Source organism: Esox lucius, chromosome 19, assembly GCF_011004845.1.
Source record: "Esox lucius isolate fEsoLuc1 chromosome 19, fEsoLuc1.pri, whole genome shotgun sequence".
NCBI lineage: Eukaryota > Metazoa > Chordata > Actinopteri > Esociformes > Esocidae > Esox > Esox lucius.
This window is the reverse complement of record NC_047587.1, coordinates 2750532-2778074: the sequence shown is the minus strand read 5'-3', so window position 1 is coordinate 2778074 and position 27543 is coordinate 2750532. Positions and strand designations below refer to the sequence as shown.

The 27543-nt window shown below is 41.0% G+C and overlaps 1 protein-coding gene across 2 annotated transcripts in view; it reads left to right on the top strand.

Annotated features, from left to right (window-relative positions):
* Positions 1 to 27543, top strand: part of LOC105018063 (synaptotagmin-7) — a 70050-nt gene that overhangs the window by 5502 nt on the left and 37005 nt on the right. Inside the window, exons 2-3 of one of the 2 annotated variants that reach the window (XM_013138744.4) lie at positions 4632 to 5060; positions 12408 to 12551. In XM_013138744.4, coding sequence (XP_012994198.1) covers positions 4632 to 5060; positions 12408 to 12551 — 573 coding nt within the window. The remainder of the gene's footprint in view (positions 1 to 4631; positions 5061 to 12407; positions 12552 to 27543) is intronic. The other variant, XM_013138745.4, reaches the window with a different exon arrangement.

Genomic DNA, 27543 nt, shown 5'->3' with positions numbered 1-27543 from the left:
AGAACGATGGAGATAATAAAAACAATAATGATAATACAGTTTTTCTCAATCGCTTTGGCTCATTTCTTGAAACAGTCTTAACATTCTTTAAACTGTAAGTACAATCATCACAACTGTTTCATGGGACATCACAACTCTGTGGCAGGTCTACAAAATTTAGTAACTCACCCAAAACATTTAATTCATTTAATTCATGCTGCAAAACCTAATATGTTTTTTCACTATGGTAGTCAACCATTTAAATGTTTGTTATATGTACATTTCAATTTTTTTGGTCTAGCTGAATGCTGGTGCGTATCACAATGAGCTTTTTCAATACTAGTTTCAACAGTGGTAAAAGTTTACCGGGAAAAGTGAATACTGTACAATGTTTTTGCCCCCATTTATCATGAGCTGATCTAAGACTAAGATCTAAGACTTTCTCTATGTACACAAAGGCCTATTTCTCTCAAATGTTCACAAATCTGTCTAAATCTGTGTAAGTGAGCTCTTCTCCTTCCACCTCACAGGTGTGGCATATCAAGATGCTGATTAGACAGCATGATTATTGCACAGGTGTGCACGTGTGTGTGCGTGTGTGTGCACGTGTGTTGTGTGAGTGCACGCGCATTTGTGTGCACGTGTGTGTGCGTGGTGGAATACAGTCAAACTTTCAAATATCACTACTTTTCTTCAAAATGAAATGCTTACATTACAGAATGCATGGTTTTATACTCTAAAGGCAGTGAGATAATTATATAATTTTTTTAATATAATTTTATATAATTTTTTTTTAAGTTAATGGGACATTTTTGAGGGAGTATCTGAGGGAGTATCTGGCACTACATAAAATATACTAATGCAATCAAGTCAATTTTGTTGCTGATCTTTGACATATCCAAGACTCTAATCACCACCAAAGCCTCATGCCCCTACTATTTATTATATGGAAAATATAAATTGTGTAATGGTTTTTGTAATAAATAATGAGGTAATTAAAAAAATCTAACTGGCCTTTAAAGGGTTAAAATCCTTATTATTGAATGTTTGGTTGTTTTGAGCAGGTTTCAAGTTGTTTAAGAGATGTATGAAAAAAAGCTGAAAAAATATGAATGTATAAATATTTTATATCAGTTTATTATATCATTTTTTTGTCCACGAAGGTGTCCAAAGGGTAGTAAATTTGAGGGGCGCACAAGGGTTAAATAGCTGGGTGGGGTTAAGGCCTAAGAGGGAGTGAACTACGCTGAAGGGGCGTAAACAAAGACCAGCTCTTTGGAAAGTGTGAATGTTTCAAGGCTTTTTTCTCAGATCTAAGTAGAGCAGATTATTAACTTTTAATACCAGCATGTCTTTCCCATAACTTCATAAAATAGTATTGTTTTGTATACCATTACAAAGCTCTGAATCTGGACCTTTATAAAATGCAATAAAAAGCAAAACTCAAATTTTGCAATAAGCCCCCATTCAGGGATTCTGTCACATTTGGGCTTATTATTTTGAAAAGAAAATCCAATTCGAAAAATGAGCCAAAACGATTGAGAAAAACTGTAATAACAATGATGATAATAATAAATATTACATTAATGATAATAATAAATACAACAATAATGATAATAATAACAAAAAAAGGATTATGATAATAATAATGATGATAGTAATAACAATAAAGATGATAATAATAATAATAATGAGGATAATAAGGATGATGATGTTTAAATTAATAAGGATTTGGATGAAGATGATAATAATATTAAGTATGATGATAATCACAATGGAAATGTTAATAATATCAATGGTAATGATAATAAAGATGATAATGATGCTGATGATTATGATAGCATTCAAAGGTATCAGTTAATAATGATGTTTGCTCTGATGATAATATCAATTAATGATGATCAAAATAATAATATTCTACAGTAATTTCTATAACCAGTGGTATGGATCATTCTATGAAGTACTAGAGAAACTAGAATCTATAGCAGTATTTTGTTGAATTAAATGATAATACTTATTTGTATTTGTATGAAACATAAACATGCTTTGAGATAGTTCTTATTATACCAGAGAAGATTTGTATCTTTTAATCTTGCTAAAAGACTACATCTTTCTATCCTGCAGTATACAGGATAGCCAATAACTGCAGACTGGTATGAAACAAACTTGAACAGACTTGATTATACTGCTATAGCTACACCAGTACTTGATTTAGGTCTGAGCTGTCAGAGTTCTGTACTGGCACTGCACATATTTCAGGAACAGTGAATCTGTATCTTATTTAGATTGAGACTGTTGCTGGAGCTCACTGCATCACTGTCTGTACCAGAACACCTTTTAGAGGGAAGTGCGTAGGCTACTGCAGGCTTCTCGATGGCCTAGCCCATCACCGGCCCACACCCATCACCGGCCCACAATCACACACAGCAATGCAGAGAAGTTGATCAAAGCTGAATGAAAGTGGGATTTGCAATGGAGAGTGGGCATTGATAATGTGATTCCAGCGTATGTGCAAGCCAGTACACCTAAAGAATATAACCAGAAGCTGCCAATTATTGTGGAAATTTCACTTCCAGGGATGGGGCGGGGGAGGGCTTTGACACCCTGGTCTAATGGAGTGACTCAGAAAAACAAAGCTCCTGCCCCTGTTTCATCCCGAGCCCAGCACAGAAACTTCTTGTGGCTCCTCGCTAACAACACTGCTACGATAATGCATTTCCAGTGAAAGCAAAACAACTAGTTAGAATTGCGCTCGTCAACTTCTAACTCAAGGCTTCGCCAATTAGTGTTGAACACGCTGTAATGGAGAACGCCGGTCTGAGTCTGTCAGGATGTGTGTTGTCGACGCTCTCAGCACTGCTCACCGAATGACGTATTCTAGTGCTTAATCACAAGGTGTCAAGAGAAGGAGCAGGTTAATTTAGCTTCTCCACCCTCTTTCGTTTCGCGCCTCCCTTCTTTTTCACACCTCCTGCTGTCTAGGATTTCTCTCTCTCCACAGCACATTCACCCCTTTCATGCCTTCTCTCCTTGCTCCTCCCTCCCTATTTTGCCATTTTTCCTTCCTAACGCTCTTCTCTCTCTCTTCAATCTCTCTCCGTCTTTCTCTCTATCTTTCTCTCTTTTTGCCCCTGTCTATAATTGGATTCTATTTCCAGGAAGCTATAAGTGTCTTTTTTTGTGTTGGTGTCTCGCAGTGCATAAACTCCTCTCTCTCTCTTTCCCCTCCCTCCTTCTCTCCCTACATCCCTCTTTCTTCTCAGTCCCATTTTTCTTCCTGCCATCTCTCTCTTTCGCTTCATCTAAGCTCCATCTTTCTTTTTCAAGTATCCTCTTCAACTTCCACCATTTAATTTCCCCTTTTGACTATGCTTTCCCCTACTAACATCTCGGATCATTTCAACACCAGCCGATTAAAAAGTGTGTATAAGCTGCAAAGTGCCAAATAATGTGAACAGAAGAGTGTTGACCCACTTCAGATAGCCTGGATTACACTGTCTCTGTCAGTAAAGGCGGTGAGGACCGATATATTTAGAGAGTTGGGAACCGCTTTAAAGGAACGTTATGGGAAACTGAGACAGAAAAATAAAAATGTACATATTAAAGTAATGTGCTGTGGTGAATAATTAATTATATCCAGTGTATAGTAATAATGATCATATTCTGTTGTGATATTGAGGTGCTGGTAGTGGTGTCGAGGAAGAGGAACGAGGTTGCCGTGGAAGTGTGGGAGGGGTGTAGTAGAGTAGGACAGAAGAGAAAGGGGGAGGGTGAGGACTTGGTTGGCTGTGAAGACGTCTCCAGGGGCGGAGCTCTGTTTAAATGAGGAAATAGATTTCGACAGGGAAAGGCAGAGCTGGATGCGTAGCTGAGACAAACATGGGCATCTCTCGTCAAACCATAAAGCCTCGAAGAGCCAGCAGCGCCGGCCGCTCTGGGACGCCTCACACACCCCGGCACGCCCGCCTCGCCACCCGGCAGTCTCGCTCGACCACACCCATACGGACTGTTCAGATTCGACCGCCGCCGCCACGGACCACCCCCACGCGGGCACGCCGGCCCCTGGCTCATGGAGCCCTGACGCAAGGGCCTCACACGCGCCTGGCCCTGCCTCTACCCACAGGCCGCAGGGGGTCCAGGGACGACCGCAGGCCGAGCTTCCAGGCCCCTGTCCTCCTCCACCCACCCGGCTGCACATTCTACTGCTACCTGTGTTACTGTGGTTACTGCTTCTGTCTGACCCTGCTCTCTTTCCTTCTTTTTCTCCTCCTCACTCCTCCTACTCCCCGCGCCACCTCTCCACCTACCCCACCCCCCTACCCTCCTGCTCCGTCGACCCCTCCATCGTCGCCGGTCTCTCCGCTTGTTCTTCCTTTGCACCCCTCTCGCAACTCCCTCCCTTCTCTCCTTCCTTCTTGTCCATCTCTGTGTCCCTTCAACCTCTCTGCTCTTCTCTCTTCTCCACCCATTCCTTGTGCGCCTGGCGCCTCGTTCCACTCCTCACCTCATTCCCCCTACTCCCCTTCTCCTCCTCCCCATTCTCCACCCCCATCCCCTCAACCCACCTCCTCCCCTCTCCTCCCTAACCTGTGCCGTCCCCGTCCCCCCTCCTCCCCTCCCTCCCTGCCCTCCCTGCTGCTATGCCCTCCCAGTCTGGGTGACTCCCTGGGGGCTCTGTCCTCTGCTTCCACCCTGGATGCCCTCCCCTCCACTGGGCCTCTGGCACGGCCACGCACCCTGCTGCGCCAGCAGAGTCTCCAGCAGCCCCTCGTCCAGCCGCCCGCTCCGAGCCTCACCCACCTCCCACCCACCTCCCAGAGCCTTGGTCAACTACACCAGGTGCCCCCTCTCGGGCATGGCCTACCCGGAGGAGGTGGGGTAGGCGGAGGGGTCGGAGGCTCCAGGGGGGCGAGAGGAAGCCCTGCGGGGTCAGGCGCCTCACGGTGCAGAGGAGGGGGAGGAGCAGGAGGAGGAGCAAGAGGAGGAGCAAGAGTCGGAGCGGGAGGCCGTGGAAACCCGGGGTCGTGGGACCACATGATGGGCCAGTTGAAGAACAGAGGCCTTGATGCTAAGTCTTTCCTGTGAGTTTTCTTCTGTTTTTCCTCTGTCTTTGACTAGCTCCAAAATCACACCCTAATCCCTTGGTCACTGCTTTTGACCACAGTTAGTCAAGACTAGTGCCCTACGCATAGGGAGCAGGGTGTTATTTGGGATGCTGCTTCTGTCTCTGCAGATGTTCTATACCACCTCATACCTCACTATATTTCAGTATACCTCTACATACCTCATTATGCCTTACCATACTTTGATATCCCCGATACCGCACTATACCTTCCTATTTCTCAGTATACAGTACGTCACTATACTTCAACATACCTCACTATAACTCTCCATACCGCACCATACATCCAAATACCTCATCATACCTCAGTATACCTCATCATACATCATTATACCTCACCATACAACACTATACCTTATCATACCTCACTAAACCTCACCATACCTCAGTATACCTCCGTAGACCTCATTATGCCTTACCATGCCCCACTCTATCCACATTACCTCACTATATCTCCCCATATCTCACTATACCTTAATATACCTCAACATACCTCACCATACATTTCCATACATCTCCATACCTTACCATGTCTCACTATACCCCACCACTCAACATAAATCACTACACCTCATGATTCTCCTCCTATGTGTCCTTGTCTCGTGCCGTCTGGTCGCCTCAACCTATTTGTCTTTATCTGTGTTGTGTTAAATTGCCCTGTCACATTCCTAGTGAACTTTGAAGATGTTCATTCTCCATCTGGATATTGTGCTGCTCTTTTTCTTCTCCATCCGGTATCGTTGCGGTGATCTCTCACTGACTGTTGTAATATAATTTTCTATTGCCTATTCTTCTTATTGAATACAGTGACTGTATTTTGTGTTGTTGTGTTTTCTTAATTTGTACTTGGTGTTGTGTTTGTGCTTCTGACATCCAGGGACAGATATTTAGTACGAATTATTACATATAGGTTGTGTGTGTACATGTAAAAGTGTGTGTGTTTAGTGTCAAAGGAGGAAATCATCATCTTTAAAATGGCGTCTGAAGTTTCACATTAAATTCAGCCTCCATTTACCCCCCTGACAAATGTGTCTTCACTATAGGTCACGTGACGACTTACATTTCCTGTTGTTGCATCATTATATTCCTGCTGAAACTGGCTGAAATTAAGATCGTACAGTAGATGGGTGATGATGAAGCGTGTGCATGTGTTTGTGTGTGTGTTTGTGTGCTGACGTGTGGGTTTGTGTCCGCTGTATGGACCCCCCCTCCCCCCGAAACAGTCTACGTACACATACACACACCCGTCAAATACAGCAACAGACCCACTAAGCAGATTACATGTGATGGGTTTTGTTAGGGGAGAATAAATATCTTTTTACTTATTGTATTTTATGATCCTTTTAAATCTCCGGTAGTAAACCTCAAATGAACAGACCCACCAGAATCTGTTCAACTAGGACAGATACTGGTGGGCCTGTGTTGAACGTTTTCACAGAGTGTGAGTCAGTCAGTGGAATACGTTAATGATCCCCTCTAGTCGTGGTTTACTGTTTTAAAGGGTTAGTTCCGATTAATGACAAATTGACACGTTTGGTGTCCTTACCCTGCAAGCAAAGTGTGCATTCCTGTCAAACCTTGTCTACAGACTGACGGGTAAGGACTGGAAGATATTTTCTAATTTGGGTGAATTATCCCTTTAACTCAATCAGTCAACAAAAAACACGTCTTTCTCTCATAATCTTCCAGTGAGTGATAGAAAGGAGATGAAGAATGGTCAGTGCCACACCAGAAAAGAGATGAACACACACACACACAAACACACACACACACACACACACACAAACACGCCCACGCCCACACATACACCCCACTAGAGAGCTACTAGTATTTATGATGAGGTGTCATAATGAACTGTCATAATGTGACATATATTAATGGCTTCCTACTCAGATGGTATTACTGAATATATCCTGGTGAAAGACAAGGCCTGGGTTCATACACACATTAGAGGGGATAGGACAGCACACATATCCATGAACATGTACACATACATATACACACACACACACACACACATACATAGACACACACACAGAAAGACTCACACTTTCATTGACACACACAGAAAGACACACACCATAGATAGTGCATTAGTGTTGTTGGGTGCGTTGTCATTTCTCTCTCATTCTCTTTCTTCACTTCCTCATGAGCCCTTCTGTCGTTTGTATGTAAATCTGTGACGTGTCTGCTCTTCCTCTGCTCTTCCTCTTCATACAACCCAGACTACCGTTCAGGAAGGTGTGTCTCCTTTCCTGTCATCTTGTCGTGTCAGAGCGGCTACATGTGTCACGGGAAGAAGGGTTAAGTAACCCTGTAGATTTGTGTTAACCCCTAACCATTGGTCGGCTGTCTCCAGGTCCATTACGTACAATAGATTGGCACGTGGGGAGAGAGGAGAGATGGACAAAGGGGAGTAATATTAGATAGTGTCAGCCCCTCCCGAGGCATGACACCAGGCTGTTTTATGTTCCTCTAACTTAATCCATTTGGACAATTGGTTCTTTCATCGATGACATGATGTGATATAGTATGGAGCTCTACACCCTGCTATGATCCTCTGGTCCTTAAGCGTTAGCGCTTAGCTGTTAGCGGATGGAAATTACACAGCCCACCCAAGGTCATACACACAGTTTTCCCAAACATAACTGAAAAGATATGATTAGTAATGTTAGATTGCTAATAATTTGCAGTAAACACTGTGTATCGTTGTTTAGATATATTTGAATTAGTGAGGTAGTGAATGCTGATGATGACAGAGAACCAAGCTAGCGGAGAACAATTTGAAACACTGAGCGATGTCCTGCTTCTGTCTTGTGAACTGTGTGCCGAGGAGGTGTTTTATTTATTAATTCCTTTATTTATGAATTCCTTTATTTAATGTCACAAGGCAGAGATTGTGACATTTGTTTAACGTATTTTTAGTTTGCTGTATTGGTGTAATCGGCGCTGTGTCCTCTGAAGCAGAAGAAGCCACAGAGGGCTTATTAAGCTGAGGAGACAGGAGGAGCATGACAGAGGGACAGTATGCTATGGTGTAATATGTATTCAGGGCTGAGATTCATTGCAGTCCGCCAAGGCTGTGCTTAAGCAGTGTCTTTCTTTACAATATTCATCCCCTCAAATTCAGAATTAAAGCATATCTGTCATGTCGCCCTGGTAGTTTTTTTTAAATACATTTTACAGTTTTCAAGACCAGTCTGGAATTGGTTGTAAGAGGTAACATAGTTCTTAAGACATGTGTGGTGATATTTTTAGGTTTTTTACAGTTATTCTGACCATTAAAATAGAGCTGGTGATTCAGTACTTCAAGTTGTTTGATTGAAGTGAGTCCTTGGATGAAATATAGATACATGGATTTATTTAACACTGATACATTCACCTGAACCCATTTGGACCAAGCTGCCCTTAGCACAACCATTCAATCATTCAAAGATAAAACAAAATAAATACAGCCTTTTTTTTTACAAGTTACATATTTACACTCAGTGACAGAGGGATAGAATGAAAGACAGGCCTGGAGAGAGTGAGCAAGGCGGAGATAGAGGAAGAGTGAGAAAGGGGGAGATAGAGGAAGAGTGAGAAAGGGGGGAGACAGAGGAAGAGTGAGAAAGGGGGGAGATAGAGCAAGAGTGAGAAAGGGGGGAGATAGAGGAAGAAAGTGAGAGAGACACAGGGAGAGAGTAGAAACTCACCCCTGTACTGTGACTGTATGATGAAGAGAAGTTGTGAAGGAGAGGCAGTGATTCAGGGAGGCACGGTGTCGTGAGAGGAGGTGACTCTAAAGACAGATTGGGAGGGAGGAGACGGGAAGGGAGGGAGGAGACGGGAAGGGAGGGAGGGAGGGGAGTGGAGAGGAATGATGAGACCAGAGAGCCGGTTAATTCCTAAGAGTCTGTCTGAAATGGAGGGTTGGAGGAGATGGGATTTGGAAGAACAAGGATCGTAGAGGAGTGAGAGAAGTGAGAACGGGGGCGAGAGCGGTGACACAGAAAGCGTTGACACACACCAACCACCTCAGGATGCTGTGACACTCAAATAGAAACAATTAGTCCAGATCTCCTTAATGAGGCTTAATGATACTTGATGAAACCTCCACTCTGGAGGATGGACGGACAGAGAGCATGCTGGGAAGAAAGGTGTGTCCTATGGGAGGGCACGAGGAGATTAAATTACTGAATAAATTACTGTCCAAAGTGTGTTTTTGTGTGTGTGTGTGTGTGTGTGTGTATGTCTCTGTGTGTTTGTGTGTGTGTCTGTGTGTGTCTGTGTGTGTTTGTGTGTGTGTGTGTGTGTGTGTTTGTGTGTGCATTAGTGATGTGTACAATTCCCCAGTTATTGTTTCAACATCAGTGGTTTGTAATCAGCACTGTGACAGTAGAATATATCATGTGTGTGACTTAAACATGTGATCATTAATAATAAAATCACTAAAGGGGCCAGTTAAAGACAAAGAAAGCACCTTTCAAATTCCTTTTTTGTCTTTATAAAATGTTAGGATTTTGTCAGGCAACTAGTTACGAACATAAAAACCCAACGTACAGTAAGTGGTCTGTTGAAATGGAGGGACTCGTAATAGTGTGTATTTTAGTGTCACCAACAGTGTATCCACTCACCCCATGGGGGCATGGCAGCGGTCCCATAAAACCCCCTGTGAGAAGACAGACAAGCTGTGTCTTAATTAATGTGCCAACTCAGCTTGATGCTGAAGTGACCATTTTTAGGATAAACAGGGTAGAACAGGACAAATCGGCAAAGAGTTTCATTGGCAAATATCAACACGAAACAAGGCTGTATTCTGGACTAGTCTCAGAAAGACAGATTGTGTTTATCACACAGTCTAACCTCTACCACACAAACAGGAGACAGGGAGACACTAGTCTAACCTCTACAACACTAACAGGAGACAGGGAGACACTAGTCTAACCTCTACAACACTAACAGGAGACAGGAAGACACTAGTCTAACCTCTACAACACTAACAGGAGACATGGAGACACTAGTCTAACCTCTACAACACTAACAGGAGACAGGGAGACACTAGTCTAACCTCTACAACACTAACAGGAGACAGGGAGACACTAGTCTAACCTCTACAACACTAACAGGAGACAGGGAGACACTAGTCTAACCTCTACAACACTAACAGGAGACAGGAAGACACTAGTCTAACCTCTACAACACTAACAGGAGACAGGGAGACACTAGTCTAACCTCTACAACACTAACAGGAGACAGGGAGACACTAGTCTAACCTCTACAACACTAACAGGAGACAGGGAGACACTAGTCTAACCTCTACAACACTAACAGGAGACAGGGAGAGACTAGCAAAACCAGGACTTGAATTTCTGATGTATTGAAGAGCATGCATAATTGTAATAAAACCTGTTAATAGTGAGAGACTGTTTTGATAGAACCTATCAAAGCTAATGAAACAGATGTATCCAATAAAGCTGAGACGAAGTTAATGAAACAGAGACGAAGCCATTGAAACAGAGATGAAGCCTATATAACAGAGATGTAGCCAATGAAACAGAGATGAAGCCTATATAACAGAGATGTAGCCTATATAACAGAGATGTAGCCAATGAAACAGATGAATCCAGTTATATATACTCTAATCAATGATACAACAAGGAAATGTATCGCTCCAACAGTGTCTGAATGGGTTAAAAACCACTGTGTCATGTCTGTGTGACAACGGGACTCAAATCTTAAAACATTTTCAAAAGAAATGCGTGTTTAGAAAATGTCATGGATTCATATTACGTGTCTTTTAGGGTTAATGTACATTTAACTGGGTGGACTGGATATCAAGGTTGTGATGTAATATCTGTTCCTGGATCAGAAACACACTGGGGCGCGTGGCTTCCAGACCTGGGTTCAGGTACAGTTGGAAATATTTTCTAGCTTGGCAGGGTTGACACTTTCTGGACTTCCCGTGGTTTGATTGCGAAAGATAAGGACCTAATTTCTAATAGTATCTGAACCCGGCTCTGGTGGGTCCACACTGCTGGGTCATATATTCAGAGAGTTTGTTACCCCAGAGGTTTGAGGTGTCTGGGTTGTGACGGTTCTAAGACGTTGGTGCAGCACGATAGGAGGCCACTTAATCGCGTCTTCTCCCTTGTCGTTGCTGTAAGTAAGAAAGTATTTTTAGCATATTTGCCTGGTTAAATTACAGGACAATTTACACAAACTCTCCCAATACATGGCTCTGGAATAGGACACCTGTTCTGCATGGTTTCGTGTGTTTTTTGTCTTTGAAAATGTTTTCCTTCTGAACAGTTGCCTTGTGTTTGTCTCCTGGCACCTCTCTGGTTAATACTGACGAGCCTCTTCTGATGCGGCCCGGCACCACACACATGGGACTTATGATGGACTCCTGCTGTAGTCCATGGTAACTGTTACATCAGCGTTTGGCCAAAGCTTGAACATGGCTCAGTCGCTTCAGCCGCCACTCAAAATCATTTCTAGTGTCTGTTTTTCTTTAATTCACACACCAAGTGCCTGAAATTATTGATATAAATTATTCACAGATGCTTCAATGCATTCAGCCGGCTCAGACAGTTTTTTTCTGACCCAGAACTTGGAGGACAGAACTGATTCGGCTCCAGAGGAGCTATTTGTATTGGAACAATGAGGGAATGTTCCGGCATAAACCTGACGTAACAGCTACCTTATACAGATTGATCGCTCTGTTATCTTCCCGTTCTCTGTTTTTATCAAGTCTGTCATGTTATCAACCTGCTATGACCCCCTATGACTTATATATGATCTGTCTATGACCTCTTTTGACTTATCTATGATCTGTATATGTCCTCCTATGACTTACATGTGATCTGTCTATGACCTCTGACTTGTATATCATCTGTCAATGACCTCATATGACTTATACATGATCTGTCTATGACCTATGATTTATATATGATCTGTCAATGACCTTCTATGACTTATATATGATCTGTCAATGACCTCCTATGACTTATATATGATCTGTTTATGACCTATGATTTATATATGATCTGTCAATGACCTCCTATGACTTATATATGATCTGGCTTTGACCTTTTATGACATATATATGATCTGTCTATGACCTACATATGATCTGTCTATGACCTCTTTTTTTTCTTTGTTCCCTCCATGTCCTCTGGTTCCTCCACTTCGACTCCTCCCCTTTATTTTCTTGCCTCTACATTGGGTCTTTCTCTTCCTCTCTTTCTTCCTCCTCTGTCTCTCTCTTTTCCTTTCTCTCTTTATTTCTGTTTGTCTGTTTTTCCACTTTTTTACGACTTGCCAGCGAAGGGAAGATGGTGGTTCTGTCTCTGGCCATTGGTTTGGCTGAGCAAGATGACTTTGCCAATATCCCTGATCCAATAAACTCCATGCAGGAAGCTCCACCAGCCAATCAGGAAGCACTTCCTGCTCCTCCTCCTGACAAGAGGTACAAGTCATAGTGTGAGAGAGGTGTGTGTGTGTGTGTGTTTGTGAGTTTGTGTGTGTTTGTGTGTGTGTGTGAGTGAGAGAGAGAGAGACTGGGGGTAGAGTAGAATACTCTTGGCTGTGTGAGACACAGGTTTATTGTTGATTGGGTGTGGTTTTGGTATGCCGTATCTCTAGTAATGTGGTGTTGCAAAATCTTTGTGTTGAGATGTGTGTGTGTGTGTGTGTGTCTGTAAGTGTGTCTGTGTGTCTGTATGTGGGTCTGTATGTGTGTACTGGCATTGAAATGGAACCGAGCCCAAACTTGGTGACCGATAGAACAGACATTCACTGGAAATAAAGAGATATTATACCCCAGTTGGTTTGTATTATGTAAAGCAATAGTCAAGGATCTCAAGAAATCCTTGTGTTCCAGTTGTACAGATGGAATGAGCCAATGAATCATTGCCTTGGACAAAGGCACCGTTTGAAATGGAATCCTGTTATCTAGCTATAGGAAATAGGCATCCGCAACACTTGAGACTGTAACCAGCAAAATCTCAATGTTTCACGCTACCTCTGTCGGCTGTTTTAGCTGGCTCGGGAGCAGCCAATCACAGGACAGGGTTTTACTCACGTCAGATTTACATAGTTCATGTTCCGAAAGGCACACTTCACCATTTAAAAAATAATATGTTAACAGTTGATCTAGGAACCTTAGGACATTTTGAAGGGGAAAAAGTATATTAACAATTATGATAATAATCTTAAATTATGTTTTAGTATTCTCCCCTCCTCTCTGCTCCTCTCTGCTCCTCCCTGTTCCTCCTCACTCACTTCCACTCTTCTCCTCTGTGACTACCCTCCCTTGGCATTTACTCGATGTGTTTTCCTTTGTATTGTATTTATCATTTCTATTTCTAATTTATTCTCCTGATTCTCTCTCATTAACTTCCATCCTTCCATCATTTCTGCTTCTGTCTTTCTCATTCTGCCTTTCTTTCTCTTTTAACTCCCTCCCTCTGTCTCCCTCCTCTCTCTTTTTTTCTCTCTCCCTCCCTCCACAGAGTTACCCAGAGAGTGTTCTCATTATTCAGGAACGTAGTCACTTACATAAACACACTGAACCACACTCAACCTCACTTCTATAAATAAGAATTGCTGTTTCTTGGCAGACGCCAAACACCAAAGCAGAGCAGCTCAAATATCTTAATATCTCCACAGACTTCACAGACATCTGAGAGCTGATTGTCTTTTATCTGTTGTATTCCACTGATAAATGAGGATTCTGTTAATCCTGGCACACTGTACCTGAGTATCTCTTGTTAAGTCTGTCACCTGACCAGTATTCTACTGAAAGGATAATATAGTTCTGGGAGGAAGTACACCTCCTCAAAATGTTTGTTTTGTTTTAGATCTTTAAAAAAATATTTGGTAACAAAATGTAACAACTTTGTGAAATGACAATTTGCTATTATTTAAAAAAATAGATATAAACAATTTGCTGTACAACAAAATGAGTATTACACTAAACCTTTCTCATTAAATTACAAAAATTACACTCAGCGCCTAATTAGAAACTCATCATAAAGATGTCTTATAATAGAGGGTCTCAGAGAAAAATCTGTCTGAGGTCTTTCAGGAGAGAGATTTTTGTTGTCAATGGCTCTGTAAGAATTTACAGAACCATTTCCAAGCTGTTTTGTGTAAATCATTCCAGTGTCTAACACTTTCACAGCATCAGCAATCTGTCAGAGACTGGCCGTCGTATCAAACTGACCCAAAAATGCCTGAAGAAGTCTCTGAGCACCATAGCTGTTTTCATCCCTTCACTAACTAATATCAAGAGCTACCCTCAATGAACTGCATGACTATACAGCATTAGCCAGCAACAGTCCTCTAAACTCTGTACGAGCTTCATTGTCACACAAGATTTTAAACAAATAAATATATGAAAATTAAACTTCCAAAATGTTACCAGCTTACATGTTGGAACATGTTTTTATAAACACTGAAAAGTATTTTCTGTTTATTTCTGATTTGAACTCAATTAATACAAATGTTTTACAATGTTCATAGTATGAATCATATCTATTTCCATGTTTTTATCACTCATTTAATTCCTTTATTGGAAAACAACAGGACATACACGCTCTCAAATGGAGTCTATGAAGCTTGTGTACAGTAAATCACAGGTGGAAAAATCCAGCAGCTCATTGTTCCTAAAAATACATGGAGTGTAAGTTAATTATCTGTAAGCAACACACTTTGGTCGCAATTGATAGTTTTCACGTGAAGTCACAGCATATGGGAATGCCCACTTAGCAGGCAAACCACAGTCTCCATCCATTGCCCACCATCGGCAGCTTTTACTAGTTTTACTAAATGCCAGATATTTGCAGTTCTATTGGATGCGCTAACCGCATATATATTGTATTTGCAATCATATCTAACTGTAATCATTGTAACGAATGACATGGTCTGTTTTCATCTGCACCAATGCAACCAACTCCAATGCCCTTGCTAACATTAGTGAGGCTAGCTAAACCTCTCTTGTTAAACATATAGCGTTAGCTAAATTAATAACAATGTTGATCCTGGAGAAAATCGCACCAATCTAACCTTCTCCACAGCAACCCAGGCTGTCAATGTTGGGTCATTTAAAGAGTAGTAATGGTTCACCTGACATTGGGAAAACGTGTGTATTATTACCGGTACATTTGTCAGAAGATTCTGTGTTATAGTAATACTGGCTGTACTACACTGACCACCCATAGAACCAATGGTAATTTAGGTAACTTTGCTTTGACAAGGAAGAATTTCTTCTCCTTCACCTCCCACACAATTGCATTATTGACCCACCCTGATCGAATGTACAGATAGCTGTCGGTACTTTAGTACACTTTCATTTTGGTAGCAGTATAAGGGGATGGATTCTCCACAAGGTATGTGTGCACATCCCCAAAGTTCAGCTCCGACAGGGAGGTCACTGTTTTTAATTATTTAAATAACGCAGCGGGTGCTGTATGTGTGTCACAAGACTTTGTTTTTCATGTTTTGTGAGGTGATTTTACACACATGTGCTGTAAAAGTAGAACATTTTACCCGGCTTGTGCAGTTGCTCCATAGAACTCCCGGTTTTAATAGTTTGTTTTGTAAAAAGTCAAATCAGAGTCAAAATCGAAAAACGACATAGCCTAGAATATTTTCTTTAATACAATACAATGCTCTTCATTCTAGCTCCAACAGTAGGGGTTTTAAAAACAAATTTGTTGTGAAAAAACAACAGTAGAATTTGCGCCCCTGTCAATGCAAAGCACAAATACCTTATACAAGCAGATTCTTCACAGTAACTGTGAAAAAAAAGGGGAAGTCTCTCATCAACACAGACTAAGCAATTTATATAAATTGATTGTGTCATTGACCATTAACACTGGGGTCCCCCAGACGTGTGTCCTCAGCCCTCTGCTTTAGTCCCTGACTCTTAACACTGTGGCTCCCCAGAGGTGTGTCCCAAGTTCTGTTTTACTACATGTCTCTTAACATTGGGCCCCCAGGGGTGTGTCCTCAGTCCTGTTTTATTTCAATACTCTTAACATTTGGGTCCCCCAGGGGTGTGTCCTCAGTCCTGTTCTACTCTCTGTTCACCCAACACCGTGCGGTTTGGCGTGACACCAACTGATACCATTGTTGGAGGCTGAATAAGGAACCATGAAGAATCAGCTTACAAGGTGTCATTATGCGCCAGGGAATTACAATTACAATGCCTGGGCAACAACCTTTCCCTTAACGTTTCCCTGCATAGCAAAGGAGACAATGTTGACTTTAGGAAGCAGAGGAAGCAATATGCTCTGATCTGCATTAACAAATCTGCAAATAGAATTTCAGCAGTTACATTTTCCTTGGCATTCACAGTTACAGTGTGTACATACATTCATAATTTACATATTACATCCTCACCTACACGTACTATACTGCATAATTTACACTTTACATCCCCACCTACACGTAATGTAACGTAATTTAAACATCACATCCCCACCTACATGTACAGGACTGCATAATTTACACATTATATTCCCACCTACACGCGTACAGGATTGCATAATTTACACATCACATCCCCATCTACACACATACAGAACTGGATAATTTACACATCACATCCCCACCTACACACGTACAGTACTGCATAATTTAAACATTACATCCCCACCTACACATATACAGTACTGCATAATTTACACATCACATCCCCACCTACACGCGTACAGTACTGCATAATTTAAACATTACATCCCCACCTACACACGTACAGTACTGCATAATTTACACATCACATCCCCATCTACACATGTACAGGACTGCATAATTTACACATTATATTCCCACCTACACGCGTACAGGATTGCATAATTTACACATCAAATCCCCATCTACACACATACAGGACTGGATAATTTACACATCACATCCCCATCTATACATGGACAGGACTGCATCATTTAAAAATCACATCCCCACCTACACGTACAGTACTGCATGATTTAAACATCACATCCCCACCTACACGTACAGTACTGCATAATTTAAACATCACATCCCCACCTACACATACAGGACTGCATAATTTACACATTACATCCCCATCTACACACAGACAGGACTGCATCATTTAAAAATCACATCCCCACCTACACACGTACAGTACTGCATAATTTACACTTTACATCCCCACCTACACACGTACAGTACTGCATAATTTACACTTTACATCCCCACCTACACACGTACAGTACTGCATAATTTAAACATCACATCCCCACCTACACGTACAGTACTGCATAATTTACACATTATATTCCCACCTACACGCGTACAGGATTGCATAATTTACACATCACATCCCCATCTATACACGGACAGGACTGCATCATTTAAAAATCACATCCCCACCTACACGTACAGTACTGCATGATTTAAACATCATATCCCCACCTACACGTACAGTACTGCATAATTTAAACATCACATCCCCACCTACACACGTACAGTACTGCATAATTTAAACATCACATCCCCACCTACACACGTACAGTACTACATAATTTAAACATTACATCCCCACCTACACGTACAGGACTGCATAATTTACACTTTACATCCCCACCTACACACGTACAGTACTGCAAAATTTAAACATCACATCCCCACCTACACACGTACAGTACTGCATAATTTAAACATCACATCCCCACCTACACGTACAGTACTGCATAATTTAAACATCACATCCCCACCTACACACGTACAGTACTGCATAATTTAAACATTACATCCCCACCTACACGTACAGTACTGCATAATTTACACTTTACATCCCCACCTACACGTACAGTACTGCAAAATTTAAACATCACATCCCCACCTACACACGTACAGTACTGCATAATTTAATCATTACATCCCCACCTACACGTACAGTACTGCATAATTTACACTTTACATCCCCACCTACACGTACAGTACTGCAAAATTTAAACATCACATCCCCACCTACACACGTACAGTACTGCATAATTTAAACATTACATCCCCACCTACACGTACAGGACTGCATAATTTACACTTTACATCCCCACCTACACACGTACAGTACTGCAAAATTTAAACATCACATCCCCACCTACACACGTACAGTACTGCATAATTTAAACATTACATCCCCACCTACACGTACAGGACTGCATAATTTACACTTTACATCCCCACCTACACACGTACAGTACTGCAAAATTTAAACATCACATCCCCACCTACACACGTACAGTACTGCATAATTTAAACATCACATCCCCACCTACACGTACAGTACTGCATAATTTAAACATCACATCCCCACCTACACGTACAGTACTGCATAATTTAAACATCACATCCCCACCTACACACGTACAGTACTGCATAATTTAAACATCACATCCCCACCTACACGTACAGTACTGCATAATTTAAACATCACATCCCCACCTACACACGTACAGTACTGCATAATTTAAACATCACATCCCCACCTACACGTACAGTACTGCATAATTTACACTTTACATCCCCACCTACACGTACAGTACTGCATAATTTACACTTTACATCCCCACCTACACACGTACAGTACTGCATAATTTACACTTTACATCCCCACCTACACACGTACAGTACTGCATAATTTACACTTTACATCCCCACCTACACGTACAGTACTGCATAATTTACACTTTACATCCCCACCTACACACGTACAGTACTGCATAATTTACACTTTACATCCCCACCTACACACGTACAGTACTGCATAATTTACACTTTACATCCCCACCTACACGTACAGTACTGCATCTGCTGTCCTCAACACTTGGTATGTTTACACCCTTTAACTTAGCACTTCTATTTATATCAGTATGACATCCTAATTACAACAATGAACAGTAAATATACTTAACTGTTTTTGCTGTGTTGTGTAATATTTCAACTATTTCTATTATTTCTAACCATCAAGTGGGGATTTACTGTGAAAAATATTAGATCCCCTGATGATTTTGTATGTTTGCCCACTGACAAAGAAATGATCTGTCTATAATTTTAATGTTAGGTTTATTTGAACAGTGAGAGACAGAATAACAACAAAAAAATCCAGGAAAACACATTTCACAAATGTTTGCATTTTAATGAGTGAAATAAGTATTTGATCCCCTCTCAATCAGAAAGAGTTCTGTCTCCCGGGTGTCTTTTATACAGGTAACGAGCTGAGATTAGGAGCACACTCTTAAAGGGAGTGCTCCTAATCTCAGCTTGTTACCTGTATAAAAGACACCTGTCCACAGAAACAATCAATCAGATCCCAAACTCTCCACCATGACCAAGACCAAAGAGCTGTCCAAGGATGTCAGGGACAAGATTGAAGACCTACACAAGGCTGGAATGGGTTACAAGGCCATTGCCAAGCAGCTTGGTGAGAAGGTGACAACAGTTTGTGCTATTATTCGCAAATGGAAGAAACACAAAAGAACTGTCAATCTCCCTCGGTCTGGGGCTCCATGCAAGATCTCACCTCGTGGAGTTGCAATGATCATGAGAATGGTGAGGAATCAGCCCAGAAATACACAGGAGGATCTTGTCAATGATCTCAAGGCAGCTGGGACCTTAGTCACCAAGAAACCAATTGGTAACACACTACGCCGTGAAGGACTGAAATCCTGCAGCGCCCGCAAGGTCCCCCTGCTCAAGAAAGCACATGTACAAGCCCGTCTGAAGTTTGCCAATGAACATCTGAATGAATCAGAGGAGAACTGGCTGGAAGTGTTGTGGTCAGATGAGACCAAAATCAAGATCTTTGACATCAACTCAACTCGCCATATTTGGAGGAGGAGGAATGCTGCCTGTGACCCCAAGAACACCATCCACACTATCAAACATGGAGGTGGAAACATTATGCTTTGGGGGTGTTTTTCAGCTAAAGGGACAGGACAACTTCACCGCATCAAAGGGACGATGGACAGGGCCATGTACCGTCAAATCCTGGGTGAGAACCTTCTTCCACCAGTCAGGGCATTGAAAATGGGGCGTGGATGGATATTCCAGCAAGACAATGACCCAAAACACACAGCCAAGGCAACAAAGGAGTGGCTCAAGAAGAAGTACATTATGGTCCTGAAGTGGCCTAGCCAGTCTCCAGAACTTAATCCCAAAGAAAATCTGTGAAGGGAGCTGAAGGTTCGAGTTGCCAAATGTCAGCCTCGAAACCTTAATGACTTGGAGAAGATTTGCAAAGAGGAGTGGGACAAAATCCCTCCCGGGATGTGTGCAAACCTGGTGGCCAACTGCAAGAAACTACAAGAAATGGTTTTGCCACCAAATACTAAGTCATGTTTTGCAGAGGGGTCGAATACTTATTTCACTCATTAAAATGCAAATCAATGTATAACATTTTTGACATGCGTTTTTCTGGATTTTGTTGTTATTCTGTCTCTCACTGTTCAAATAAACCTGCCATTAAAATGATGGACTGATAATTTCTTTGTCAGTAGGCTAACGTGCAAAATCAGCAGGGGATAAAAAATTTGTATCTTACCCTAACCTTAAACTGATGCACCGTAACCTTAACCTGATGCACCTTAACCCTAACCTTAACCTGATGCACCATAAACCTAACCTGATGCATCCTAACCTTAACCTGATGCATCCAAATTCTAACCCTAATCCTAATTTAATGCATTCAAATCCTAACCTGATGCATCCTAATTCTAACCCTAATCCTAATTTAAAGCATCCTAACCCTAACCTGATGCATCCTAATTCTAACCCTAATCCTAATTTAAAGCATCCTAACCCTAACCTGATGCATCCTAATTCTAACCATAATCCTAACTCAATGCATTCTAACCCTAACCTGATGCATCCTAATTCTAACCCTAATCCTAACTTTATTCATCGTAACCCCTAAACGTATGCATCTTAACCTTAACCTGATGCATCCTAACCTTAACCTGATGCATCCTAACTTTAACCTGATGCATCCTAATTCTAACCATAAGCCTAACTTAATGCATCCTAACCCTAACCTGTTTCATCCTAATTTTAACCCTAATCCTAACTTTATTCATCATAACCCTAACCTGATGCATCCTAATTCGAACCCTTATCCTAACCTAACGCATCCTAACCCTAAACGTATGCATGTGCTTCACGTAACCGTTAAAACGTGAAACACCCAGTATTCTACCGGCATCTCTTCCCACAGTCAATGTTGAAGTGCGTTCTGTCAACTGTCAGAAAGAGACTGCACAAACTTGTTCTACATGGGAGGTCAGAAAGGAAGGAGCCTCTGCTTTCAAAAAGTAGTGTAATTGCCGGACTGAAGTTTGCCAGGAAAACCCCTGGGTGAAAAACAAGACTACTGGAACAGTGTGATCCGGACAGGCGAGTCAAAGGTGTTTGGCCACATTGCCAGTCATCGTGTTTTGGTGAAAACAAAATCCTGCCATTGAACAGAAGAACCCCTTACCAACAGTATAGTGGTGTGGCTAGGGGTGTTCTTTTTGGTGTATTTTGTATATTTAATTACTGATTACTTTGTTAGTAAATTATTGCATAGTATGCTCCATGAGGAAGTGTAGGCCAGCTGATACGTCGAATACTTGGGAATTAACTTCCTCCTTTTTATGTGTTATTAGTACAATAAACAACAGTACTACTGAAGTGTATCAGTGTTATCTAAAGTACTACTAGCTGTTTAGTTAAATAGTTTCAAATGTGAGGATGTTGTACGGCAACAAGATTAAATTACCATCTATGCACACATTTTTGAAATCCTGTACTAAAAAAAACTTGTTGGTACCTGTTAAAATGACAAAATTGTTGAGATGTGCTGGTTAAGCCCAACTCACTGGTTCTGTGTATTGGTCATTGTGTTTCCATTGAGCAGGTTATTTAAGACCTGAGTAATCAAAGAATATTGACGGCACAATACAAGCACAGAAGAAAATTGTAGCAGAACTGATCAGTATTCATTGCTTAACCCTCTGAGGACGGATTAGGCGGTAGCTCCCACGCCCGCAGCGTATTTGCATAACAATTACATAGTATTACATATTTTCAAAACGGTTTGTAATAGAGAGATTCTGTTTTCTTTGCTGTTTCAACTAGAGTCCGATGAAAACGCAGATGCGCTTTGTGTTTACTTGGCATATTTCCTTGTTGTTGTCATCCTGTCCAAATGAAACCAAAACCTTGTGCACCTGACCAATGGAATGGCTGTTGAGTGACAGCATCCAATGGAAGGCTGTTGCCATGCAGAATAGTTTATTTTACCCAATCTGGGGAAGGTATCTGTTGCGTATTTGATCCAATCATAAGGTTGCTGGGTGGGACGTAAGTTTTGTTTTCTTCATTTGCTCATTCTGACTGTTGAAGAGGTTGTAGCAGTATGTCAGCTTAGCTAGCATGCTAACTTAGCATTAGCGAACGTTTTAGCATTGTGTCCTTGCGTAACGCTAACTTGTTGAAAAGACAAAGAAAGGATTTGTGTTTTCAACAGTTTTATAAGTATTATTATTAGTATAAAATGGCAAAACGTAAAAACACTTTTACTAAATGTAGCCATAGTCCGTTATGGTTATCAAACGTTGGATAGCTGAGTTACCAGACAACAAAGGACGAATGCTAACAACAGGCTAATGCTAACGCAAGTACAGTCTGGTAAGTAACATCTAATAACCTATTTGTCATGAAATAATGTAATACAAATGTGATCATTATAGATATTGTCTGCTTTGCGTATTTGGAATGGGAGAACTGTTCCACATGGCTGTGTGTGGTCTGAATTCAATCATATAGAAAATAATTATGGGTGTCATAATCATATTGTCCTGTATGCACATAAGGTGAATTATTATTTAATTGTTCTGTTCACTTTTATTGTGATACAATGCATATTTGTGTAAGAAAAAGGGTTTGAAAAGTGTTTTTGGAATGTTTTTGGGTTTAGATACCGGGGTGGTTGATTTCAATGAAAAATTGTGTCAAAAACATGTTGGACAAAAGGCAAATTATTTCATTTTTCTGTTCACATTCATTGTGAAGCCTTTTCTTACACAAATGTGCATTGTGTTTGCACAGAACATTTGTATTGGGAGTATCACTCCATATGGGTGTGTTATGGTCAGAATTCAATGAAATATAGAAAAAATCTGATTTTGCTTATGAAATTATTTACTGAATTGTGCATTTTTCCCTAAAACACTACCTTATAAGAACATTAACATGCAAGCTTATATTAGCTGAGGTAATTTGGAATAATTTGATGCCAAATACACAATGATCGATTCACATTACATATTGTTTATAAGCCCAAATATAAAAGAAGTGACACCCAAACATTTTAAGCGTAGTACTCAGAGGGTTAATGAGTATATTTTACTTAAAAATGTTTCTCCACTGGCTGTAAATATGGCGTGTCGACCAAACTTGCTCTCCAAAAATGATGTTTGGTGTCATGTGATTGATGATTTGTGCCTCGTTTTATCATAACCACTAGCAATTAAACTTGGGATTTAATAATGGAATTAGCTATTAAATTAATTCTATGTACATATTTTTGACATATAATCAACAGATTACACATTCGGCCCAAATTAGAAGTTTAAAAAAAATATTCCCAGGCAACAATACATATCAGCAATATAAGTCAGATATATTCCAATTGTAGCTATTAGATTCTATGCCTGAAAATAAAATAAATGAATAAGAAGTTTGAGAAGCAAAACACATCCTAGCACAAACCTGTTAAAACATTAACAATGACAGATGACAAATAGATATTAAACTTTCACAAAACAATAACTTGTAAACGCTTTGCTAGAATAGTGCAGTGAAGTACAGGTAAGAATGTGTAGAATATTAGCGAGAACGGTGTGTAAAATGGAATCTGCTTTGTATGTGCCCTGTTCCCTATTGTAGTTATTTTAAATGGAAGGTAATGTGCAAAACCTCAACTGGTGCAATTCAGCTAGTGTTGAACTGTGTGTGCATTTTTGTGTGTGTTTTTGTGTGCGTGCCTATGTGTGTCCCGACCTCGGAGAACTGCCACACTTCACCCATCTCCAAGAGCGGCACTAAGAGAGATACATTACCCAAGAGAGATACATTACCGTTAACAGAAAGCATGCTGCCAAAAAGGGCAGGTGGAATATACACATGTAAAGGTGAATGAGCATTTTAAGCTTTCTGTCTGCTTTTTCTTGCCAGCGTGCTTTTTCTAATACCATGCTCAACAGGGCGTGCCAGTGTATTGTTGGCAGGAGTGTTAGATATATCGTTTCCTGGGGGAAGTTTAGAAGCATTGGGGAGAGCATGGAATCACGGATTCAGCAGTGGGATGTTCATTCAACAAACCCATGTAGAGTCAGGTCAAATGTATTGGTCAGTATATGGTCAGCTAACGATAGCATTTGGTCAGTAACCTTAGCTATCTAGCTAAATTTGATGCATTTTATATGTTTTTACATAGTTTAGCAAGCATATTGTAAGTTGATATTATAGCGAGGCCTCCTACAGCAAATCACACGTTTAGCTTTCATTTGTGCCAGTATCTGTATCATATTGACCAGAACACTGGTTCATGATTGGTTCTGGTAAAATGGTCACTAAGACATAAGCAGGAAAAGTTCTGTATTTTTAGAGATTACGTAGTATTTCATGTAGTATTTAATGAATATACTTGTTGGTGTACTCATAAAAACTATAATGTGATGTTGTACTCAAAGAAGACATACTGAGATATATAGTATATCCCATACATACACAATAATGTGATGTAGTACTCAAAGAAGACATACTGAGATATATAGTATATCTCATACACACACAATAATGTGATGTTGTGCTCATAGGCACAGACCCACCATAATGAGATGTAGTACTAATAGACACATTATACGATAATGTAGTACTAATAGACACATTATACGATAATGTAGTACTAATAGACACATTATACGATAATGTAGTACTCACTGACTTTTTCAAGAGATACTAATAACTTTTTCTGTTTTCCGTCATTCTACACCAGGCTGTGTCATAGAGGATCTCAATACAGATTAAAACCTTCAAGTGAGATTTTCCATTGATCATGCTTTTCTGTCCAGGACATGATGTATTCTGGGTCTGGGAAAGTGCAAAAAATCTGGATATGTCAAACTCATAAGTTCCATTTCTCGTGCAAAGATTAAGTATTTCGATTTTCAGGGAGACAAGGGAGAGTTTTCGTAACCAGTTAAGGTAGTTTGTTATGGGGCTGGCAGTCTCGTTAGTCTCTGTGGGACATGGGTGTTTGAGGAAAGAAATGGTTCAGGTAGGGGGATTTTTCTTCATGATTGACCTGTACTGTTTGATGGAGTAGAATGTTTGTAACTGGGTTGACCGGGATGGGAGGGGTCAGCGGTGGGAGGGGTCAGCGGTGGAAGGGGACAGCGGTGGGAAGGGACAGCGATGGGAGGGGTCAGTGGTGGGAGGGGTCACTGGTGGGAGGGGTCACTGGTGAGAGAGGTCAGTGGTGGTCTTACCTGCATCCTACCTTGCTCTGGACTCAAGTAGGACCTCGATATAGGACAGTTTCTGTGATCTGTACAATAGATTGCAGTTTATCTTTCCAGGCAGACACACTAACCAGAACTTGATGGAGGCGGTGATAATGGACTTTGTGATGTGTATGGACAGGTTAGGATGACCTGGGTTAGGATCACCTGGTTTATGATCACCTGGGAGCTCTCTTTTTTCAGCTGCCGAAAGTTTTTGCTCACTGGTGTGTCTTTGTGATTGCTGACATTGAGGGTGATGTTGGTCTCTAATAATTAACATTTGTTAACAGCTGAGTCTCAAGGGGTGGGGGGGCATGAGTGCCCACATCCGTGTGGCGCTTCAATGCTTCAGGATAAAGATTCCCAAAAGGCAATTCTTATCTTTACTCCTTCCGTCCTGTTAGTGAGAAAGTTCTCCCCCTGATGGATGGAGCCTGACACATTCAGCCTGAAGAGGTTGGCTTTTAAATATTCTGGGAAGGGCAAGTGGATGGTGACGGTGGAATGCAGTGAATCTCGTTGAGTCTGTTCAGCAATTCCAAATAAGAGGCAGTTTGCTTTGGTTTGTAGTTTGTAATCTGTCTGATGCTATACCAGACAGAAGAGGCGTTGTTGCTGACAAATTGCTTTTCCGGCAATTCGTCAGATGGTTGGCATCATATTTGTGAGTTGCAGAGGCAATTCCTGAATTCTATACCTGTTTTTGGGCTGTAATGTCCCGGACGTGTCTTCAGCAGTCCCCTCTCCTGTCAGTCACTTTTTGCTTTAATCAAAGACGATCACAAACCGAGCTAGTGGTGTCTGTTCCATAGCAGAATGTCCTTTGGGGATGAACAGACACGCACGCACACACACACACACAGACAGACACAGACAGACAGACAGACAGACAGACAGACATACATACACAGAGAACCACCTTTGTTCATCACAGACGGACAGTAGCTGTGGTTCAGAACATCCTAACACCAACAATAACCCCCAGCTATTCCTCTCGGTTGATTGGTCAGTTCTCTGCTGGGTTTCAGTCTCCTCCTCCTCCACACACCCTCTCCTGCCCTGTGGTCTGCTCTGCCCTTTCTGCTGAAAACACCAAGCAAACAAAGACATGAAGCTTTCCTTCATTGTTAAATTCTTCAGCTTAATTTAACACAGGATGTTGTTAAAATACTCACAAATTGATGTTCGTTATCCATAATAATACACATTACCTACCTATGTAGAGGTTTCCTAACAAACTATACAGCAAATTGTAGATCTTTCCTTTGCTAATATAGCTTAGGGATTGGGGCAAATGGTTAGAGTATTAGAGTGCTGGACAGGTATCTGAAAGTGTTCGAATCCCTGAGTGTCTTTGTGCAAGGCACTTAACTCTAATTGCCCCTTTATTTGCTGTGGATAAGAAGGCTGCAATCACTGCAATGGAAAATATAGCCTAAAATGCTTTCAAATGTATGTCATTAATCTTTATGTACCTTTCCTTACATAATAATACTGATTATCAGGCATACATTTTAATCATGTAACCTATCTTATTAATTGCAGTGTAGTAGGATATGGCTACAGAGACATATAAAATAGTCTCATTAAAACTGTATATAACATTTTAATTTAATATTATATACTCAACCTTGTTTTATAGCCAATGTATATATTTTTAAGTAAAATTGTTATTTCCATGATTAATAATATAAAACAACCTCTTGTTATTTATACTGCAGTTTATACATCTGACTAGTAACAAAAAGGTTGTTAGATCAAATCCCTGAGACCAGCTTAAAAAGTATGTTGATTTGTCGTTGCAACAGGTAGTAAATTGCTCCCTGGGTGCTCAGTATTACAGTTCTACCTCTCTATTTTGGAAAGGGTTTGGTTCAAATA